The 20,893-nt window shown below is 40.1% G+C and overlaps 1 protein-coding gene across 2 annotated transcripts in view; it reads left to right on the top strand.

The window, feature by feature from the left end:
- The first annotated feature begins 459 nt into the window (after positions 1–459).
- Positions 460–20,893, top strand: part of CLCN1 (chloride voltage-gated channel 1) — a 64,014-nt gene continuing 43,580 nt past the window's right edge. For both annotated transcript variants that reach the window (XM_070935378.1, XM_070935379.1), the window contains exon 1: positions 460–642. In XM_070935378.1, coding sequence (XP_070791479.1) covers positions 466–642 — 177 coding nt within the window. In that variant the 5' untranslated portion in view covers positions 460–465. The remainder of the gene's footprint in view (positions 643–20,893) is intronic.

Below are 20,893 nucleotides of genomic sequence, written 5' to 3' on the forward strand. Positions count from 1 at the left end.
GAGAATTGCCAAGGAAGCCATTAGTCAGTTCCAAGTATCGTATGTAAGCTCGCATGCATTAGATGCGGAAAGCCCTCTGACATGAATATAAAGCTCGGCACATTTGAGTTCCATCCTGCTGACTCCTTCCCTGACTGTTGCCTTCTCCTCCCTCCCTCCCCACCACTCCTTCAGGGTTCCCTCCTGTCACACCTGATATTCAATCCTAACCAAGTTAATGCCTCTTGCTCAGATCAGATGTGGCTTTGGAGGGATCATGTGACAGAAGAAGGCTGCTATAAATATAATTAAACCTTGCAATCACTGCCCCAGATGCCTTTGGGGGCAGGAAGAAAAGAAAGACGTAAGAAATAGGGAAGGAGAGGAGGGCCAAATTTGGGGGGGGGCATGCCTTGGACTGATCAGCTAGGGGGACTTGGAGTTTCTTCTGCAGTGTCCTTGTCCCACCTCAGCAAAAGTTGAACTATGGAGCATTCAGAGCTCAAGACGGTTAAGACCCAGAAGGATACCACGCTATGGGGTGGTGCCCTCCAGTATGACTACGTCCATTATGATAATTGCACCAGTTATGGGATTCCATCTGAGGATGGTGGGACTGCAAATGATACGTGCTACCAGGAGAAGGCCCTCAACCATATCCAGGTAGAGTGGAGAATTTGGAAGGTATTCTAGATCAGATTGCTTAATTCAATGTCAGCGAAGAGTTCAAAGTAATGCATTAAGAAAAAGCTATATATACATATATATCACTGTGATTCATTGAATCAGTATTTTAATGACTTCTATCATGACACCCTAAGTGATCAAACTGGTGCCATGAGGATAATATAGAAAGAAACTTCAATATCTAATTCTGACCATGTTAGTTCACACTTATCTGGTATGACTAGCATTAAAAAGCATTTAGGATGATGCATATCCTGTGTTGAACTCTGAATCAATGTTCTAGAATCTTGATGATACCAGTGTATTATGCTTTGGAAAATGCTTTTAATGTGCATTGCGGTTGAAATATCCTCCCTGGAGGTTTTAAGAATTAGAGAGCAAAAGTATAATTCTTTTCTCCTTGTCATACAGAAAGTCAGAGGCCTCTGTGTGGAAGATAACAATCTAGTACGGAGAAAAAAAGGCAGGGTTTTTTATGTCTTTAAAGGAGAAGTTCCATATTACACATAATGTTATCATATTTCAGATATTTCATAGAAGCTGCGTGGATGCATATATTTTATACCTGAAGATTTTGTTTCATTTTATAACTTTGTCCCTGCATGCAGTGTGTTGTTTCAGTCTTACAGTAGCCCTTCTAAAGTTGATACAGGTAGCCCTTGACTACAATTGAAACCAGAATTTCTGTTGCTAAGCAGGGAAGTTGTTAAGTGAGTCACATCCAATTTTATGACCTTTTTTGCCATGGTTGTTAAGCGAATCACTTGTAATTGTTAATAACTTGACTGTTAAACAAATCTGGCTTCCACTGTTAATGTTACATGTTGGAAACCACCTGGGAAAATTGGCGAACATATGATCCCATGACACTGCAACCATCATAAATATGTGGCAATTGTCAAGTGCCCAAAATTTGAACACATGACTGCGGGGATGCTGTGATGGTTGGAAGTGTCAGTTCCGATTACAAGTCACTTTTTCTAGTGCCGTTTTAACTTCAAATGTTTGCTAAATTAATGGATGTAAGTCAAGAACTACCTATACCCGTGATGGCGAACCTATGGCATGTGTGGCACAGGTGGCACACAGAGCCCTCTCTGAGGGCACACCAGCCATCAGCCCAGCCCAGATCCACTACACATGCGCGTGCACCTCCCGATGTCCAGCTAGTCTTCGGGTCTCTGCCGCGAATACGTGGGGGGCATGACTGGCATGATGGCTGCTGTGCCCACAGAGAGGGCATGGATGGGAGGGGTGCAGGAAGCCTTGTGTGCCCCCCCGTGCCCTGTTTTGGGCCTGGAAAGCCTCCTTCACCAACCTGGAAGCCAAAATAGGGCACAGGGGGCTGTGTGAGGCCCCTCGTGCCCTGTTTTGGGCCTGAAAAGCCTCCTGAACCCTCCCGTGCATGCATCCTGCGCATGAGCGCATACATCCCTTGCATGCGCCCTACCCCCTGCGCATGTGCGGCAGAGACCTGAAGACCAGCTGGCTGGCGGGAGGTGCACACACACGTGTGGTGAAACTGGGCTGCGTGCCTGCAGAGAGAGCTCTGCGTGCTACCTGTGGCATGTGTACCATAGGTTCGCTATCCCAGGGCTAAAAGCAGCCATCCAGAAGGCACAAGAAGACTTGGGCTTTGTTTCAGATTTTCAAAACCCTCACACTATTCCTTGCAATGCCCTGATCCATACTGAAAGCTTGATTTTTGCAATAACTTTCATGGCGACCAGATGTTAAAAAGGGAATGCAACACTGGTGAAAGCTTGTTCAGAGATATCATGTTTTAGACTTCTGGCCTTGAGTAGATTTGAGCAAGAATCATTCTGTGGTTAAGTCTCATATTCTGAGTGTATTGTGGAAATTAATGTATTGTGCAAAAAGGATGATGTATGTATGATTATGATTATCCATAATCATGTATGATTATGGATTCAAATAACTTTTGTAAAATAAACTTTTATAAACCAGAACCAATATCTGTATAATTTGGGGAATTACATTTCTTTGACCATGCATCTTGGGAAAGAATGTTGGACTCACTGCTTGCAAGAACAGGGACATGAAATGATATTGAAAAATTGTGACAATGGACAATTGTTAGTGAAATGTTTCCCTCTTCACTGGCCTCAGCCATCTTCCTAGAGTTTTCCTGTGAGGGTGTGTATTGATTTTTGACACTTCATAACTATTGCAATTAAGCCATGGACCCTAGGAACAGAAACAGATTTTTGCCGCATTCTTGATCACTGAGCCCATTCTAATGATACTAACAAGTTTACATTTTCTCAGCTCAATTCTTCCTCCTGACTGGTCAATGTAAGGCACTATGATGATATTCAAGTCTTTTCTATCTTCCTCAGACCCATGATAGCAGAACCCATGATTCCATGTGATCATGTGAATGTTTACATTGACTTGCCTCTTAGTAATGTCTGACATAGTTTATTTAATGTATATAGCAATAGCATTTAGACTTATATACCGCTTCATGGTGCTTTACAGCCCTCTCTAAATGATATTCAGAGTCAGCATATTACCCCCAACAATCTGGGTCCTCATCTTACCCACCTCAGAAGGGTGGAAGGCTGAATGGAAGGCTTGACTCTGGTGAGATTTGAACTGCCAAATTGCAGGCAGTCAGCAGAAGTAGCCTGCAGTACTGCATTCTAACCATTGCGCCACTGCAGTTCATATAATCATCCATTTCACAGATTGGGCAATTGAAACAAAATAATTAAACAATAGAGCCTTTAAAACATTAAAAACCTTTTAAATCATAAATGTAAACAAAACCATGGAAGAGTGCATTAAAAGTCTCACATACAATATTTTAGTCTAATTTGCCAGGTGGTTTTATGACATAATCCCATCAATCCTATGAGCAAACATGGCCAATGGACTGCAGCTGAGGAAATAGCAACTTTAGCTGTGAGGGGGGAGATCCAAGCATCAGCAACCAGAGAAAGGACTAATATCAAACTAGATTAGTTTTAAGATGAATATTCATACAATTTAGTTCCATATTTTTCAGAGAGAAATAATTTAAAATGAAGTTGCTGGTTCCTACTGGACATGAACATCTAAAATGGTCAATACTCTGTTTACCTCAAGTGCTCAAAGTATTAAAATTGGAGATGCAAAGTCCAGAGTGAGGGAGAAGTGAAGCCAAAAGAGCTGAAATATGGTGAGGAGAACAGAAGGAGCAATAGGGTAGAAGCCAGTGTGACATTAGCCATCCACTTTGCTTTCAGGTTTTGATGTCAGACTTCTGGATATAAGAAATTTACCTATTTGAATTTTGAGATTAAAGTCACAGGACATTACACATTGCTAGGTAAAACTAAGCAATACAAGAATGGTGGTTTGGCAAAAATACGGGGGCGGGGGGGAGACTCAGGACAGAAATACCGAAGAGCTCAGTGCAATTCATGACTAAGAGATTCCACTGGAGACTTTGCAAAAAGTAAGAAGCTTAGGTTTAGAACAGAAAGCAAAACTGCTGATGAGCTGACCACATGGGACTGATTAGGGCAGGTGTGAAATCCAGCCGGTTCTATCCGGCTTGGGCAAACCGGTAGTGGTGGCTGCGGGAGGCTCCACCCACCTGTGCGGACATCATGATGTCGCTTTTTTGTGACATTTTAAGCCTCTGCGCATACGCAGAAGGCTTTGCGCATGCGCAGATGATGGCATGCACTGATTGGCGAACTGGTAGGGAAGGTAAATTAATTTCACCCCTGGATTAAGGGCAGATACACAGGGCCAGTGCCTCTTTCTCCCCTTCTTTCTCTTCCCTTTTGCAACTTTCTTAACTCTTCTTTTTTTAAAAAAAAAAAACCCATAACAATACAATAGGTATATAAAACAAACACAGGTTTGCTCTTTGTCTAAATAGATCGGTCCAAATTTATTTGTAAGAGCACCAATTCTTGTTTCAGATGGACTCAAGATATGTGAATCGCTAATAGACTTAAAGACTTATATACCGCTTCATGGTGCTTTACAGCCCTCTCTAAACGATATTCAGAGTCAGCATATTACCCCCAACAATCTGGGTCCTCATCTTACCCACCTCAGAAGGGTGGGTAAGATGAGGACCCAGATTGTTGGGGGTAATATGCTGACTCTGAATATCGTTTAGAGAGGGCTGTAAAGCACCATGAAGCGGTATATAAGTCTATAAGTATATAAGAAATTTATTTAGTGACAAGCTTATCAGGGAACAGACAACCTCTGGTTTAAGGTTGTATGTTCAGCTCTTCTATTTTTTTTATTTTTTAAATTTTATTTTATTTTATTTTGTTGAGTACATATTGGATAATATATATAAGCATGAATTGAACACATAAAATGAATACAGTTAAAGGGAACATTAGGACAGGGATGGTAGGCATGCTGGTCCTCTTATGCACACCCCTTACAGATCTCTTAGGAATGAAGTGAAGTCAACAGTAGACATTTTTAGGCTAAAGTTTTGGGGGTTTTGGGATGAGGTTATGATTCAAATTGGATTCATTATTGTGAGATGGTGGGAGGCTTGAGGACTTGATGTGTGCGTGTGGGTGTGTTTAAAATATGTGGAGAGATATTTCAAAGAGACCCTTCATTTTGAAATGGAGTGTATCTTGGTGCCAATTAATGCAGGACAAATAATGTGAGAGATGTGCGACCTTTATGCACTGTTTTTTAACCTGCCCAAAAGCACCAAGGTCTTGCATGCAACCATCTGCATTTAATCATCTGAGTGTGCTTTGGCTCAAGTATCTTCCTTATCCCTTTTATCCCTCAACCTCTCTCTAGCCTTTCCATTTTGTCATGTTTTTTTATTCCTCCAATTGGTTTTTTGTTTTTTATTTCCTCCAAGTTTGATTCAAAACAGACTTCGTTGAATCATCTATTGGTGAGCTAACTAAAAGGAATCACTTCTTTAGAATGATATAGGATGTGGTGTAAAACGATGCGATTTATTAGGATTCTTCAGGTTTTAACTATCTTGCAGAATATCGCCCTATTTAAAACAACCTCTGAACTGCAAACATGGGCTCATTCTCCAAATATTTAAAGGGTCCAGCAAAGCTCCTGGTTGTTGACAAGGAAAAGAAGCCTTAGCTTTGTGCGGTGATTATTCCAAGAAGCTTCCAAGATAAGTGTAGTAGTGCCAACAGAGATTCTTATAAGATCATCATAAATTATAGCCGAAACTAGACTCATGGCCTTTCTTCTGATACAGCTCCCTTTTGTAGTTCTGTTTCCATAATGAAGGATGAAGGCTTGCTTTTGTCATGTTTTTAATTTATTTTGCTCAACAAAGTGTGGCTTCTCCCTACTGGATGTTTACACCCTTCAGATATCTGAAGCGGTATCATATTGCTTCTTAGTCATCATTTAGCCAGCTTGTTTAATCTTCCTTTTCACTTCGGGCTCCCCAGCTGCTCTCCAACAATTTTTCAGGGCCTCTTTGGCCCTATGCCTGTCTCTTGGCATAGCAACATACTGGAAAAGTCCTCTTTCAAGTTTGTTGGTGTCAGAGTCTGCTTGGAGGGGAAAGAGCAAGCGTGATGTTCAGTATCGGCAAAATGGCTTTCTGTATCATCTGTTTTTGGGGCTGAATTAAGAGGTTGGGGGGGGGATTGAAGGAATACTTGAGTTTGGCGAGATTTATTGTATATGTCAATATGCAATCATAAACAAATATAACAGATGTTCCAAAAAGCTATTTAACCCCATATGGTTTAAATGGATAAAATTAACATTGACATCAAAGGAAGTGTATTTAAAAAATAGTGGCCCAGCTAGGGAGAAAGAGTTGTTGGGATTTCAAGGGAAAACTGTGTCTTTCTCCATATTTGATGGCAGATGATCTTCAGTTCTCAATGCCATGCTTGTGTTGGGCTTATGGAATAAAGCAGATACTAACCATCCAGCTTCTAACATTCTTCCTACAAGTACAGGTAGTATTGACTTATGACCATTCATTTAATGATTGTTCAAAATTACAACTGGACTGAAAAAAAATGACTTCTGACTTTTCCTCACACATACAGCTATTGCAGCATCCCCGTGGTCATGTGATCAAAATTTGGGAGCTTAGTAACAGCATGCATTTGTAATGGTTGCAGCATCCTGGGGTCACATGATCCCAATATTTGCAACCTTCCTGGCAGCTTTGGACAAGCAAAATCAATGGGGGAAACCAAATTTACTTAACCACATAATTTGCTTAATGACCACAGAAATTTATTTAATGACGGTGACAAAAAAGGTTATAAAATTGGGTGTGACTCACTTAACAACCATATTGCATAGTGACAGAATTTCCAATTCCAATTGCCATTGTAGGTCAAGTCACTACCTATGTTAGGACCTCCAAGACACTAATTTTGGGGGGGAGAGGGGCAGGAGATTTCTGTGTCATTTTGTTTTAATCTCGAATGGCTCAGAGACATGTATTAGTGAGATGGCTGACATAGAAATTTAGTAAAGAAATACATTCATGTTCATTCATCTCACACTGGAGATTACACTCTTGCGGATTTTCTCATCTGATTCAGACAGTGGGTTGAACATACTAATAATGCTCTATCAATTTCCTTGTCATATTCAGATCAATTTCTGCTGAGGTTCCTGCTGCTCATGATCATCCTTCTGCACTGATTGGATTTTAAGAAAATTTATTCAATTTCTCACTGGCACTTTTGCTGTTGCCTTCATTTCTGGTGCAACATTGTTTAGAAGATAGGCAACATGACTCTAATCTAATGCATTGTCACCCACTGAGCTCAGTCCAGTTGGCTCTCTATTTTCTACACTATGGAGCAGATCAGGGAGTAGTTTGCTTGAAGACTCACAGTGAGACTGAAGAGACACAGGGAAAATCTTTTTATTGTGCTAATCTGGCAGAAATGATGGTTAGGAAAGGTCATCCTAGTAGCTAAGAATGACATACTTGCAAAGCATCCAAAGACAAAAGGACCCAGTTCACATTTGTTCACTTCTCACAGCAGTAACTGTGAGAAAGATCTAGGAGTCACTTAAGTTTGAGCCTTCGGTATGCTTCAGCTGCCAAAAAAGCCAACACAGTCCTAGGCTATATCAAAAGAGGGATATCAAGATCACATGAATTGTTAGTACCGCTATATACTGCACTAGTAAAACCATACTTTGAATAGTGCATCCAGTTTTGGTCATCACAATGCAAAAAAGATGTTGAGACTCTAGAAAGAGTGCAGAGAAGAACAACAAAGATGATTAGGGGACTGGAGGCTAAAATGTATGATGAATGGTTGCAGGAACCAGGTATTTCTAGTCTAATGAAGAGAAGGACTAAGGGTTGCATGATAGCAGTGTTCAATTATTTGAGGGACTGTCACAGAGAGGATCGGGGGGGGGGGTCAACTATTCTCCAAAGCACCTGGGCACAAGACATGAAGTAATTGATGGAAGCTTATCAAAGAGAGATCTAAACTAGAATTAAGGAGAAATTTCCTGTCATGAGAACAATTAACCAATGAAATATCTTGCCTCCAAAAGTTGTGGGTGCTCCATCACTGGGGTTTTTAAAGAAGAGATTAGACAGCCACGTGTCTAGAATCGTATAGGACAGAGATGGCTAACCTTTTCCAGACCGAGTGCCCAGAGTGTGTGAACTCTCAAAATGCAATGTGTGCACAGCACCCCCACATGGGCTCCACCCCGTGCATGCACATGCCCCACACATGCACCTCCGTGCATGCGTGTGCCCCCCCACATGCATCCTGCCCCCCTGCACATACACAGCAGACACCCGATGACCAGTTGGCCGGCGGGAAGCATGTGCGCAAGTGCAACAGAGCTGAACTGGGTGACGGTTTGCGTGCCCACAGAGAGGGCGCTGCATGCCACCTGTAGCATGCGTGTCATAGGTTTGCCATCACGGGTATAGGATCTTCTGCTTAAGCAGGGGTTTGGACTAGAAGACCTGCAAGGTCCTTTTCAACTCTGTTATTCTGTGTTCATAACAGTTACTGATTTTGTTCTCTCCTGTGTTTTCTCTAGCAATTTCTAGTAAGTCTAAGCCATTAAGTCAATGAAATATAGATTTGCTTGGTTGGTGAGATCCATCTTTCCCCTAATTATTTCTTTTTAAAAATTAACATTGTAAAATTCAATGCAAGTTTACAAGATTAGTGTTGGATTTTTATGATTTATTATGTGCTATCAAATCAGTATTGACTATTAGTGACCGCATTGCTAGCTCTTCCCCAGGATAATCTGTTTCCTATTCAATCCTTCAGAACTTCCACATCTGAGCTTAGACAACCCTTCAGATTTTTAAATGGTGCATCTATTGCTACTACTGGTATAACTAAGTCCATCCACAGTGATGGTTATCTTTTTTCTTTTTTCTTCCATATTTTCCAGAACCATTAGATTCTCAAGAAACCAGAGTCCAGAATATGATAATTTGAGCTTATTCTATTTTGTCTATCCTTGTGGTAAAATACAAGAGTGGTTTATCATTGTTTTCTCCTACATAGAAGTGTCTGCTTGCTTTAGATGAGCAGCTCAGATGACCTTCACATCTTGGGCGACCCTGCTGGAAACGCATACTTTTGGTGTATAATCCTGCTATTTGGTGCTCATCTCTCCCAGGAATGCTCCCTGTCATGATGAGGCATCATAGCAGGACTTGAGAGTTTTGGGTTAATACTCCTGATTTGCTACTGTTTGCCAGGACACTGTGCTCCACAATTGCTATGACAATTTCCCATAATTCTCCCTGCATGATGACTCTAATGATTCTTCCACTCCCTGCAATCACCAGGGGAATGAGGAAAGAAAGAGAAGGGTGCTGTGATTGGTATGCTCTCCTATTGATGCTCTTGTTTGAGATGCTACAGCATCTCCTAGCAGCTCTTAGAAGGCTAACCACAGAGAGCAATAGCGACTTGGTACTTGAGCCTTATTCCAGACTGAGCAAAGCACAAAAAGGATGCAAAAATGTTCTCATTCCATTTGCATAAGCCATCTGGACAAGCAGTGAAATCTGTCTTCAACCCTGTTCTGCCCTGGATTTCAGGACAACAGTTGCCGTTGTTGTCATCACCATCTTCATCAGCAGTAGAAACGTCATCATCAAATCTGTATCCTTCTTTATTGTCCACTGAGCATTCAAGGTAGTTTACATAATCAACAAAGTAAAACAAGAATATTTGAAATAAGAATTAAATTTAACAATGAAAATTATTAGATTGAGTTCACTAGCTACCATAAATAGGAAGTCTCAACTTGTACCGCTAAGAACGAGTTAGGGCAGAATACAGATCCTGGTGGAGTGCATTCTGTACTTGAGAGCATCAGGGTTGGTTGCACAGTCAATCAGATGTTCAGACTGGATTTGGATTTTTTATCCAGCTAGGTGAGTCCTTCCCAAGGATTTAGGATAGGCAGATGTTTTCATTTACAATATTAAAGGTATCATTGCAGGATATAAGCTGTTCCAAGTAAAGCTGCCTTTTGCAATTGACTGATTATGATTTTGTCAACCCAACGGTGTTCAGGTGGTGCTTCAACATTTTGAGATTGGATCCAGGTAGTGCAATGTCCACTATCCAGACTTTTTTGTCTTTCTGATCAAAAGCTTTTAAGTCTGGGGTGTTATGTGATAGATTTGTTTGAATTCTAAAGTCCTATAGCATTTAGCTTCTTGTATTATTATGGTTCATTGCATGGTCAGCCTGATGTTTAGACTGGCATTTTTATCCACCGTTCCTACAGAACTGGGATATTATCATTATTAGATACACAACAGTGCAAAATCACAGCTGGCAGTTCTTTAGCGGATGTTGACCTTCAAATGCATTGAGTCCTTCTCAAGAACCTACTGTAGTATGTTGTAATATATGTTGTTGTAGTATATGAGCAGATACAAGCAGCCTTTTGTAATTGACAGATGGAGATTTTATCAATGTGCAGATTTTAACCTAATCATTTTCAACTACTTTTTCAACTATACATTCCCACCGATTGTTCTTTTCTGGCACATGGTAATTTTTATAGATGTTCCAGTGACTCGTTTTGATGGCTTTATTATGTCATTATTTTTAATCTTTGTATGATCTTGCATGAGCTGAACATATGATCAACTATTTCTTCTCCTTCTATGCACTACTTACTCTTTGAATCATTTTGAGATTTTTTTCAATTCTGGCCTTTATTGCATTAGTTTAAATAGCTTGCTCTTAAGCAGCCATAATCAGACACCCACTCCAGTGGACTCTGGAGAAGAAGCACTTCCCATGATTATCTATTCACCTACAGGAAGAATTTCTTCTGAACATAGAAGAAGACTTCCTATAACCGTCTGTTCACCAAGCAGATTTTCTAATGTAAAGTTGTTAGGACAATCTCTCCTGCTGAATCTAGAACTTAGGAAGGCTTGTAATGAAATTAGTGAGTGGCTCAGATAATCAAGTCCTAAGCTATTTAGACTTTTAAAAGTTCAAGTTAGCATTTTTAATGCAGATCTTTTAACAAGGGAATTATGTGGTCCTTGTTTCTTGAGCAGTGTGGTGACACTCACCTACTCAGAAGATTGAGAGTTCAATCCTAGATAGTGGCAGATGTTTCTCTCTTAGAACGTGGCATCAGGAAGGGCATCCGGCCAATAAACGCTCAGCTCCATCCAGTCGCCCTGACTCTACCCTGAATTAAGGGATGATAGGGTCATAAAAAGGGAGGTTTTTTTTTTAAATGTGTCCTTGTATTATGCACCAGTTAATATTCCATCCCTTGTGTTTTATTACACCAGCTGAACTTTCTGGACACCCTTTAAGCAAAGTCCAAGGACCGCACTTTGCAACAATCAAGTCAGGATGTAACAAAGGCATAATTAACAGCTTCCAGATCCAACCAGCATGAATGGTTGCATTTGGGACATATTTAAGTAAACTGGCTCCTTGCTATTTGGGCATCCAGAGATAATTGGGGGTCAAAGAGCATTCCTTACAATGTGTGTTTGCTTCTGTGGGGAAGTGCAGCTACACACAAACCAGAACTTGGTCCTCCCTTAGTTTTGTCTCTAGTGTCATCCATCAGTCACTTCCTTCATTCTTTGAGGTACGCAACTCTCCATTCTAAAACTTTTGCTCATGTCTGTTTTAAAGCCTGTTTTCAACAGGATTGGAAAGAGATGCATTGTACTAGTCTGTGAATGTTCTAAAGTTCTTTGAACTTAAAATGCTATTTAAATAATCTAATCCTGGAATCAAAAAGGATGACCTACACTGTTCAAAGTAGTGAAGAAAAATTATAGGGAATTTTGGGGTAATTGGGTAATTTAAAAACAAATCAAAATAATTCAACAGTAAAAGAAACCCACTACAGGACACAAAATGATTTTTTTATGGACACATATGTTCAAAGAGCCTCATATTTTATGGCAGCTTTGTCCATCCTGGCACCTTTTGATTGGGGGTTGCAAAGCCAGAATTCTCAATCACACCTGGTAGGCATCGGATCTTGGCAGCATCAACCTTTGGCTCAAGGAAGTCCTAATTAAGAACATCTGAGGCAATAGTTCTGGGGAACCTTTAAGTGGAGGCACAATTGACGCACAGGATGTAATACTCAAGCAAGCTGCATTCAGATGGAAGGGAATGAACTTATTTTCAGATGTATTCACACTCATAAATGGCCAGCTGGTTTTTGCGTGGGCTTCCTCCTTGATGGATGATTCTTGGCAGGTGGTGCCCAGAAGCGTTCAGGGAAATGAAAATGACAAGCAGTTGAAGTCTTGCCTAGTAATTAATTTGGCAGCATGTCCAAGTCATTCATTAAACACAATAAAAACAATAAACCAAAACTAGCTCAAGAGAAGCATGGAGAAGAGGTTTTCATGGGCAACAGAGTAAATGGACACACTGTAGGTATTACATGGAACACATGCAAATACAAGATTATTTCTTACTCTACATTGTGCAGGTGAAATGGTAACACACAAATATGTATAGACTAGCAGAAGTTGACTATGTTGAGTTGAATTAGAAGCAGAAGTACACTTTTCTCTCTACTTATATGTGTCAACAAGCATGACTGATGCTTCAGGATGGCTCAGTCAGAGAATTAATGGATAGTATCATGCAGAATTTCAGCACTTTGGATGTTTCATATGGAAAACCTAATCTGATAACAACTGATGTTCAATGGGGTCCTACACAATCATTTCTTGACTTCTTTCTGAGGAATTGAGACCCTTAAAGGAGGCATCCTTTGGTCTAGAGTTTTCTACCTGTTCATTGCTGATGCTAATTAACAGTCATCTGTACATCAGTGGTGGGTTGCTACCGGTTTGCCCCGGATCAGGCAAACCTGTAGTAGCAGTGGCGGTGGCAGTGGCAGGAGGCTCCGCCCACCAGCCCAGAAACTTCTGTGCATGCGCAGAAGTGTCACGCATGTGCACGAGTAAACCGGTAGCAACAGGATTTGAAACCCACTACTGCTGTACATATGAGGCTCCTAAATATAAAAGGGATTAATTTAGCCCAGGATGCAGTCTTTGAGATTCCTAGATGGAAGTCAGTGGCCCAAAGGGCTTGTAGCTAATTAGGTCTTACTCTGGGGTGATATTAGGACTTGGAGTTTCTATTAGAAGTTTCCACTCTTTTTGGTATAGGTTGGTGGTTGCCAATCAAGACTGAGTCAGGAAAAAATTATTCATGATGAGATAGATATTCATAGAACTGCAGTTGCGGTGGTGGGAATGCTTGCTAATTATTGAATTTTTTTCTAAACAAATAATTGAATCACAACAAAATATGAAGTTCCTCTACAGAGTCATATTTTCATGCATGCTATGTTCTTAAGAAGAAGTTGGCTTTCATTCACAAGAGACATAATTCTAAACAAATAACCTTTTTTGGCTCAGATAAAAAGAAATCTTTTGGCATGGGACTCGTTTTCCCCCCTGGTTTGAGTGGAGTGTGAGTTTTGTGTATTACACAATGGTTATGCATAATGGTTCTCAGTTGGAATTCAAGGATAAAAAAGAAATTCTGGAGCCCCACAGCCCCACAGAGACCGGGAGCTTGAAGCAGCTCTTCCTGCATGCAGATGGAACAGCCTTGTGCAGTACATGGGAAATGATATATTGAGCTTCATTTTTCAAAATTCAATGTGTGCGAAAAATTGCACACCAGATTTCACTATTAAATTTTCTATTACGCAAGATAATGATTCTAATAGAAGAGAATATTGCTTAGGGTTGAACTGTAGAGTTCTTGATTGACTCTGAGCTTGGGTGTTTGGTTGCAGATGTTTCTTTACCCAGCTAGAGAACATCATCAGTGCCCTAGCTGGGTAATGAAACATCTGCAAGCAAATGTCCGCAAGGAAACAACCAAGCTCAGAGATCATCAAGGACTCCAAAAAAAAAAAAAAAAAAAGAGAGAGAGAGAGACTGCATTTCATGAACAGTATCTCAAATATGGTACCTTAGACAATAAAACTGTTAGAAAGTAAAATGCTTGAGTGCTAAGTATCTCAGGGAATAGGTTCTGTTCAGTGGTGGGATTCAAATTTTTTTACTACTGGTTCTGTGGGTGTGCCATGGCATGGTGGGCATGGCAGGGGAAGAATACTGTAAAATCTCCATTCCCTCCCCACTCCAGGGGAAGGTTACTGCAAAATCCCCATTTCCTCCCGATCAGCTGAGACTCGGGAGGCAGAGAATAGATGGGGTCTGGGCCAGTCAGAGGTGGTATTTACCGGTTCCCCGAACTGCTCAAAATTTCCACTACTGGTTCTCCAGAACTGGTCAGAACCTGCTGAATACAACCTCTGGTTCTGTTCTTGTGTGAACTCTTCCCTAACATTTCTGATTTTCTAATAATATCCTACTTACATTGGATGTCATGGGCAAACCACATTGGCATCTATGAATTGCATGGCCTTCTCTGTGGCTGCACAAATACTTTGAAACTGCAATATTCTGAGAGGTTCATTTTTCTGCCTTAATGCTTTTTTCTCCCAGAGATGTTGAAGACCATTATTTTTGAGAAAGCCTTTGATTTATGTGGTTGCTTGTAATGTGTTTTACTGAATATGTTTTATCAGTTTCCTTATTATTCTAAAGGAATAAATTATTATATTTCTTTATTCTTATTGTTTTATCTAGTAAAATATTATATCTGATAAACAACAGTTTAAAAATACTTTAATTTAAAAAAATTGTTATTAAACTTTTTTAAGTAGTTAAAAAGAAAATATTATGATTAGCTCAGGGGTCTGCAATCTTAAACACTCAAAGAGCCATTTGGAGTACATCTTTGTCATTTCTGGTGTATAGAAAAGGGCCGGAAACTTTTGTAAATGAGGATACATAGATGTATATTCATTACTATCCAAATTGCATATTAAAATCTCTGTCAGGAGTTTTAATATTTTAATTTTAAAAAAATATTCTCAGGAAAAAGAGCAAAGCAACAGCAATGTACATATGTGACTGTTTTAACCGCTCAGAGCTTCTGTGCTCAAAATCACACCTGCATTATTTTTCCATCTTTGCTGACATTTAACTGTTCCCTTCCCATTCTTTAGAGGAGAGGCAGCAGGCTCTGGTCTTCCTGGAATGCTTTGCAGAAACAGCAGCCATTTCTGCTGTGGCCGCAGTCTCTTGTTCTGCTGATCCAAGCATTGCCCATTCTCCTCCCTCCTTAGAGCCTTGGAGAGCATGTGTGTTCAGGGAGCAAGAAGGGTTCAACATGTTGGAGGTGTGAATTCTTAAGATCTTGAGATACACATCAGTGGAAGAAGATGAACTTCAAGTGAGCATTCAAATAACCTAACCTGGATTACTGAAGGGCATGTGATCAAGGCCTGAGTATTCTCAAACAAATTCCCCAGCCCCCAAAACTCCCAGAGAGAAGAAAGATATCACCGGTCAGAAATTTGATTGGCCACAGGTTGTATTTGTTATTAAAAAAACAACAGGAAAGTGGAGTAGAACCTTCTTGACCCAAGATGCTATTTCAAAGAAGACTAAAAAATAGATACAGTCTCCCTTGATTTGAGCTCAGACTCCAACAGGTACCTGGAACCATCCATTTTGCTTTGTGGAATGACATAGAAGTGGTTTCCCCTTGACTTTTTTTCAACTTTCCAACCTGGTCCACAACCTCATGTGGTTCATATTTTTACCTGTGCTGCAAGCTGTGCTGAGTGTATTATCTTTTTTTTATTTTTACAGTAACAAAAGGTTAATGGAAAAAAAATGAGGATAGGACAGTAAAGTCTTCTTTTCCTAGGGAAGGCATTTCTCTTGCCCTATTTCTCTCTCTTTATTTCATTGTAGTTAAAACCTCACTTAAACCATTTAAGGTGCCATTTCTCAACTTTAGCAGCTTGAAGATATGTGGACTTCAGCCTACTGACTTGGGAATTCTGGGAGATGAAGTCCTTACATCTTCATGCTGCCAAGGTTGAGTAACACTGCCATAGGAGGTAGATTGTGCATAAACGTTGACTATAACAGAGTTGGAGCTAAATCCATTGGTTTGGTGAGTTGAAGAAAACTGGAACTATTTTTTCTGAAGAAAAAAATCAGTCTCTGTTAAAGTGCTTTTATTGATTTTCCATCCAGTTAAATTCTCACTTTCCTCCAAGGAGTTGAAGGTGTAAGTCAACTTGTGGCTGAAAAATAAATTGAATGATGTTTGAGAGACAGTTAGGTTTCTTTCCTCTATATTTAGAAAGAGCAATTTCAATGGAAGAATGGTGGGCTATGGAGCTTTCCCCTTTTTTCTATGGGTCATTTCATTTTGCAGCTGTTTCCTTCCTGCAGAATAATACAGCCAAGATTCCTTTATTCTTCCCATTAAGCCATTAGCTGGCTTAGTTGATTTATGGGAAAGGCAGCTCCACCAGTAGTAAGGCTGCTTTGAGTTCTTTACAGGTTTAAAGGGTGACACTAACATCTTAAATTGTATCCAGTAGGCAACTGGCAGTCAATGCAGAGCTTCCAATACAACAGTTATGGTCTCTGTAGTTTACATTAGTAGATAGGCTAGCCATTGCGTTTTGCAGAAGCTCTAATTTCTGAAGAATTTTCAAGGACAGCCACACATAAAATTCACTGAAAAGGGTCAGACATTTTGTAACCAAGTCCTGGATAACTGCTACAAAATCTGACTGGCTCAGGAATGATTGCAGTTTGCACACTAGTTGGAATTGCATGGATAAGTTGCTCACAACAGTTACCATCAACAGATCCTTTGACAGGTAAGGTTCAAGAAGCACTTCCAAACTATGACTTTCTTTACCAACAGTATCTCCAACATATCTGGACTTAGTTTTAGGTTGTCCTATCTCATCCAATCTATTACTGAAATAGTACAAAATTCTCAAGATACCAATTGCTTCCTTGGAATTAGATGGTGGGAGCAGTATAGCTGGCTGCTATCAGCATACTGATGATATCCCTCTCTAAAGCTCTGTATGATCTTTACTTTAATAGTTTCTTACAAGTGTCAAACTCAATCGCGTCATGTGATGTATCATGATGTATCGCGATGTTTTTTGCCTTTGTTGAGCTGGGGTGGGCATGGCCTGCATGTGACGCATCTGGCCCACAGGCTGCCAGTTTGACAGGCCTGTTCTAGATTAATGTGAGCCCTGGTGGCTCATTAATGTGAGCCTTGGTGGTGCAGTGGTTAGAGTGTAGTACTGCAGGCTACTTCTGCTGACTGCCAGATGCCTACACTTTGGCAGTTCAAATCTCACCAGGTTCAAGGTTGACTCAGCCTTCCATCCTTCCGAGGTCAATAAAATGAGGACCCAGATTGTTGGGGGCAAACATGTTTTAATGCGAATTTCATTCTTTTCTGGAAAAAAAACCTGTATAAATAGTGAGCTGTCATAATTTCCAAAACAGGCAATGATCCTTTCCTGCTGATATTTGAAGGTACAGGTTATATTATGAAGAACAGCTACAACCACATCAACAAAGACTTTGAAAATCTTGGAGGGAAGTCAATAGGGTTTATTCCTCCTTCCATCTGATGAAAGAAATTTGGAAATGGAAATAAGTAATAGTAATTCTAGTGGTCAATTATAATTACATAAATGGAATTGAATGGTGGGATTCCTAGGACCATGGTCTGAATTGTCAAGATGGCAGACTGCTGATGTACTGCTGAATGTGTACCACAAAAGCGTGGCAAGGTTCATTGGGAGAGCTTTCAACTGAAATTTAGTGTGGGATTGGAAACAAAACCTACTTTTACTTTACTTTATTTTGGATTTATATACCGCCCTACTCCCAAAGGACTCAGGGTGGTGAACAGCCAAAAGATAAAACACATATAATACAAAATTTAAAAAACAACGTAAAAGCACATTAAATAATTTGGCCCATACAGATTAAAACACCCCTATTGTTTTAAAACAAATTTAAAATTAACAATTAAAAAGAAGTTAGGCCAGGCCAGCCTGTTGAAATAAAAAGATCTTGAGGGCACGGCAGAAAGTGCAGAAATCCGGGATCCTCCGTATCTCTGGGGGGAGCTCGTTCCAAATAGCAGGTGCCCCCACAGAGAAGGCTCTTCCCCTGGGGGCCACCAGTCGACACTGTTTGACCGACAGCACCCTGAGGAGCCCCTCTCTATGGGAGCGTACTGGCCGGTGAGAGGCTACTGGTGGCAGAAGGCGGTCTTGTAAGTACCCAGGTCCTAAGCCATGGAGTGCTCTAAAGGTGGTAACCTAGAAGGAGTCAGATAAAGTTTTCTGCATTGCGGAAAGTGTGAGTGTTGTTTAACACTCACAATATGGGAAATAAATAGAATGAGCTTGAAGGGAAAACATCTAGCTAATATCATATGTATTATTTAACTAATAGCATTTGTATATGTAGATGCATGTATGGGTATGGGTATACTGTATATACAGTATATATTTTCTTTTGAGCGCAGGCTTCAGAATTTCATTTTTTAATCTGTTCATAGAAAAAAGTGACAATAAAGGTTATTTTATCTTTGTATCTGATCTAGATCTAGATCATCACCTTATAGATAAGATGGGCGGCATATAAATTTAATAAATAAAATAAATAAAATTATTCATTTTTTCAACCTGGTCGGTTGAAAAATCTGGCTAGAATATAGCAATTGAAAGATTCAAACTTGTTCAAAACAAATAGAAGCAACAGAAGTTACACCGCATGTTAAAAAATGCTGTTACAATATTGCAATCTCAGCTAAGCATATGATGTTAATAATGCCTTCTGAAACCATATTGCGAATCTGTTAAAGAGCCATGAAATTGCAAGGATGCAAATATGCAGTACCCTAAGATCTTGCCAAGCCTGGTCCTTCTAGCAAATTCCTGACTTGTCTTTCTGATATTATACTATTTTAGAGGGTTAAGGAAGGCGGCGAGATAGATGGTACATACTGTAAATTTAAGAAATAATTTATTAACAGGGAGGATTTAATTGTCTAACAAAAAAAGAGAGAATTTAATTATTTAACAAAATGAAATTCAATGGTGAAAAAAGTAAGATTTTACAGTTAGGGAAGAAAAACCAAATGCATAGGTATAGCATACCTCACTCAATAGTAGCAACTGTGAGAGGGATCTTGGAGTCCTAGTGGACAATCACTTAAATATGAGCCAGCAGGGTGCTGCAGCTGCCAAAAAAGCCAACACAGTTCTGGGCTGCATAAACAGAGGGATAGAATCAAGATCACGTGAAGTGTTAATACCACTTTATAATAATGCCTTGGTAAAGCTACACATGGAATACTGTATCCAGTTTTGGTTGCCACAATATAAAAAAAGATGCTGAGATTCTAGAAAGAGTGCAGAGAAGAGCAACAAAGGTGATTAGGAGCCTGGAGGCTAAAACATATAAAGAATGGTTGCTGGAATTGGGTATGTCTAGTTTAATGAAAAGAAGGACTACGGGTGACATTATAGCAGTGTTCCAGTATCTCAGAGGTTGCCACAAAGAAAAGGGAGTCAAGCTATTCTCCAAAGCATCTGAAGGCAGGACAAGAAGCAACAGGTGGAAACTAATCAAGGAGAGAAGCAACTTAGAACTAAGGAGAAATTTCCTGACATTTAGAACAATTAACCAAAGGAACAGCTTGCCTTCAGAAGTTGTGAATGCTCCAACACTAGAAATTTTAAAGAAGACAACCATTTGTCTGAAATGGTATAGGGTTTCCTGTCTGAGTAGGGAGTTGGACTAGAAGACCTCCAAGGTCCTTCCAACTTCTCTTCTCTTCTCTTCTCTTCTCTTCTCTTCTCTTCTCTTCTCTTCTCTTCTCTTCTCTTCTCTTCTCTTCTCTTCTCTTCTCTTCTCTTCTCTTCTCTTCTCTTCTCTTCTCTTCTCTTCTCCTCTCCTCTCCTCTCCTCTCCTCTCCTCTCCTCTCCTCTCCTCTCCTCTCCTCTCCTCTCCTCTCCTCTCCTCTTCTCTTCTCTTCTCTTCTCTTCTCTTCTCTTCTCTTCTCTTCTCTTCTCCTCTCCTCTCCTCTCCTCTCCTCTCCTCTCCTCTCCTCTCCTCTCCTCTCCTCTCCTCTTCTCTTCTCTGTTAATTGAAACAGAAACAGCAGTAAAGTGATGAAGTGGCTGCACACTGCTGGTCTTGATTTCAAGGGAAATTAAAACTGAGTGTAGTCATACACAGATCTTGGACTTCAAAAGTAAATGTCATAAATTCAAAAAGTAATCGTGTGATAGGAAAAGCTAATGGAAAAAAGCGCTCCAGGATGTTAAAAAAAAAAATCCCTAAGGGAGGTAAAAGTAAAATTGCAAACAATTCCTTTGAGGAAGAAAAACGGAGAATTGCAGGAGTCTACATGACAATCCAAAAAACATCATGAAGGTGTGAAAACAACAAAAAAAGATACATAAAGAGGGAATCTGAAAGAGGGCAGCCCACAAAGGAAGAGTGCAGTCAGGTAATACAGCATTACAGAGTTAGAGTCAGGAAAGTGAAAGTGCAGAATCAGGTTTTTTTTTTCCTTTGAAGATGCCTACAGAAACCATTTTTGTTATTCTTGGCATCTTTCAAAGGAAAAAAAAAGAATCAGAATGTCAGCTGCTCAATAAAGATGGCAAAATACGAACAGGTAACAAGAAAAGGCAGAGGGCAATGATTTATGGGAATGACCTTGGGAGACCTGGCAAAGAAATGCTGCCTAAAGACCAATCATACAAGAGGAACAAATCCCACATCTGCATAATGGGTGAA

Source organism: Pituophis catenifer, unplaced genomic scaffold (genome assembly GCF_029215685.1).
Source record: "Pituophis catenifer annectens isolate HBS135680 unplaced genomic scaffold, rPitCat1.0.hap2 SCAF_2, whole genome shotgun sequence".
NCBI lineage: Eukaryota > Metazoa > Chordata > Lepidosauria > Squamata > Colubridae > Pituophis > Pituophis catenifer.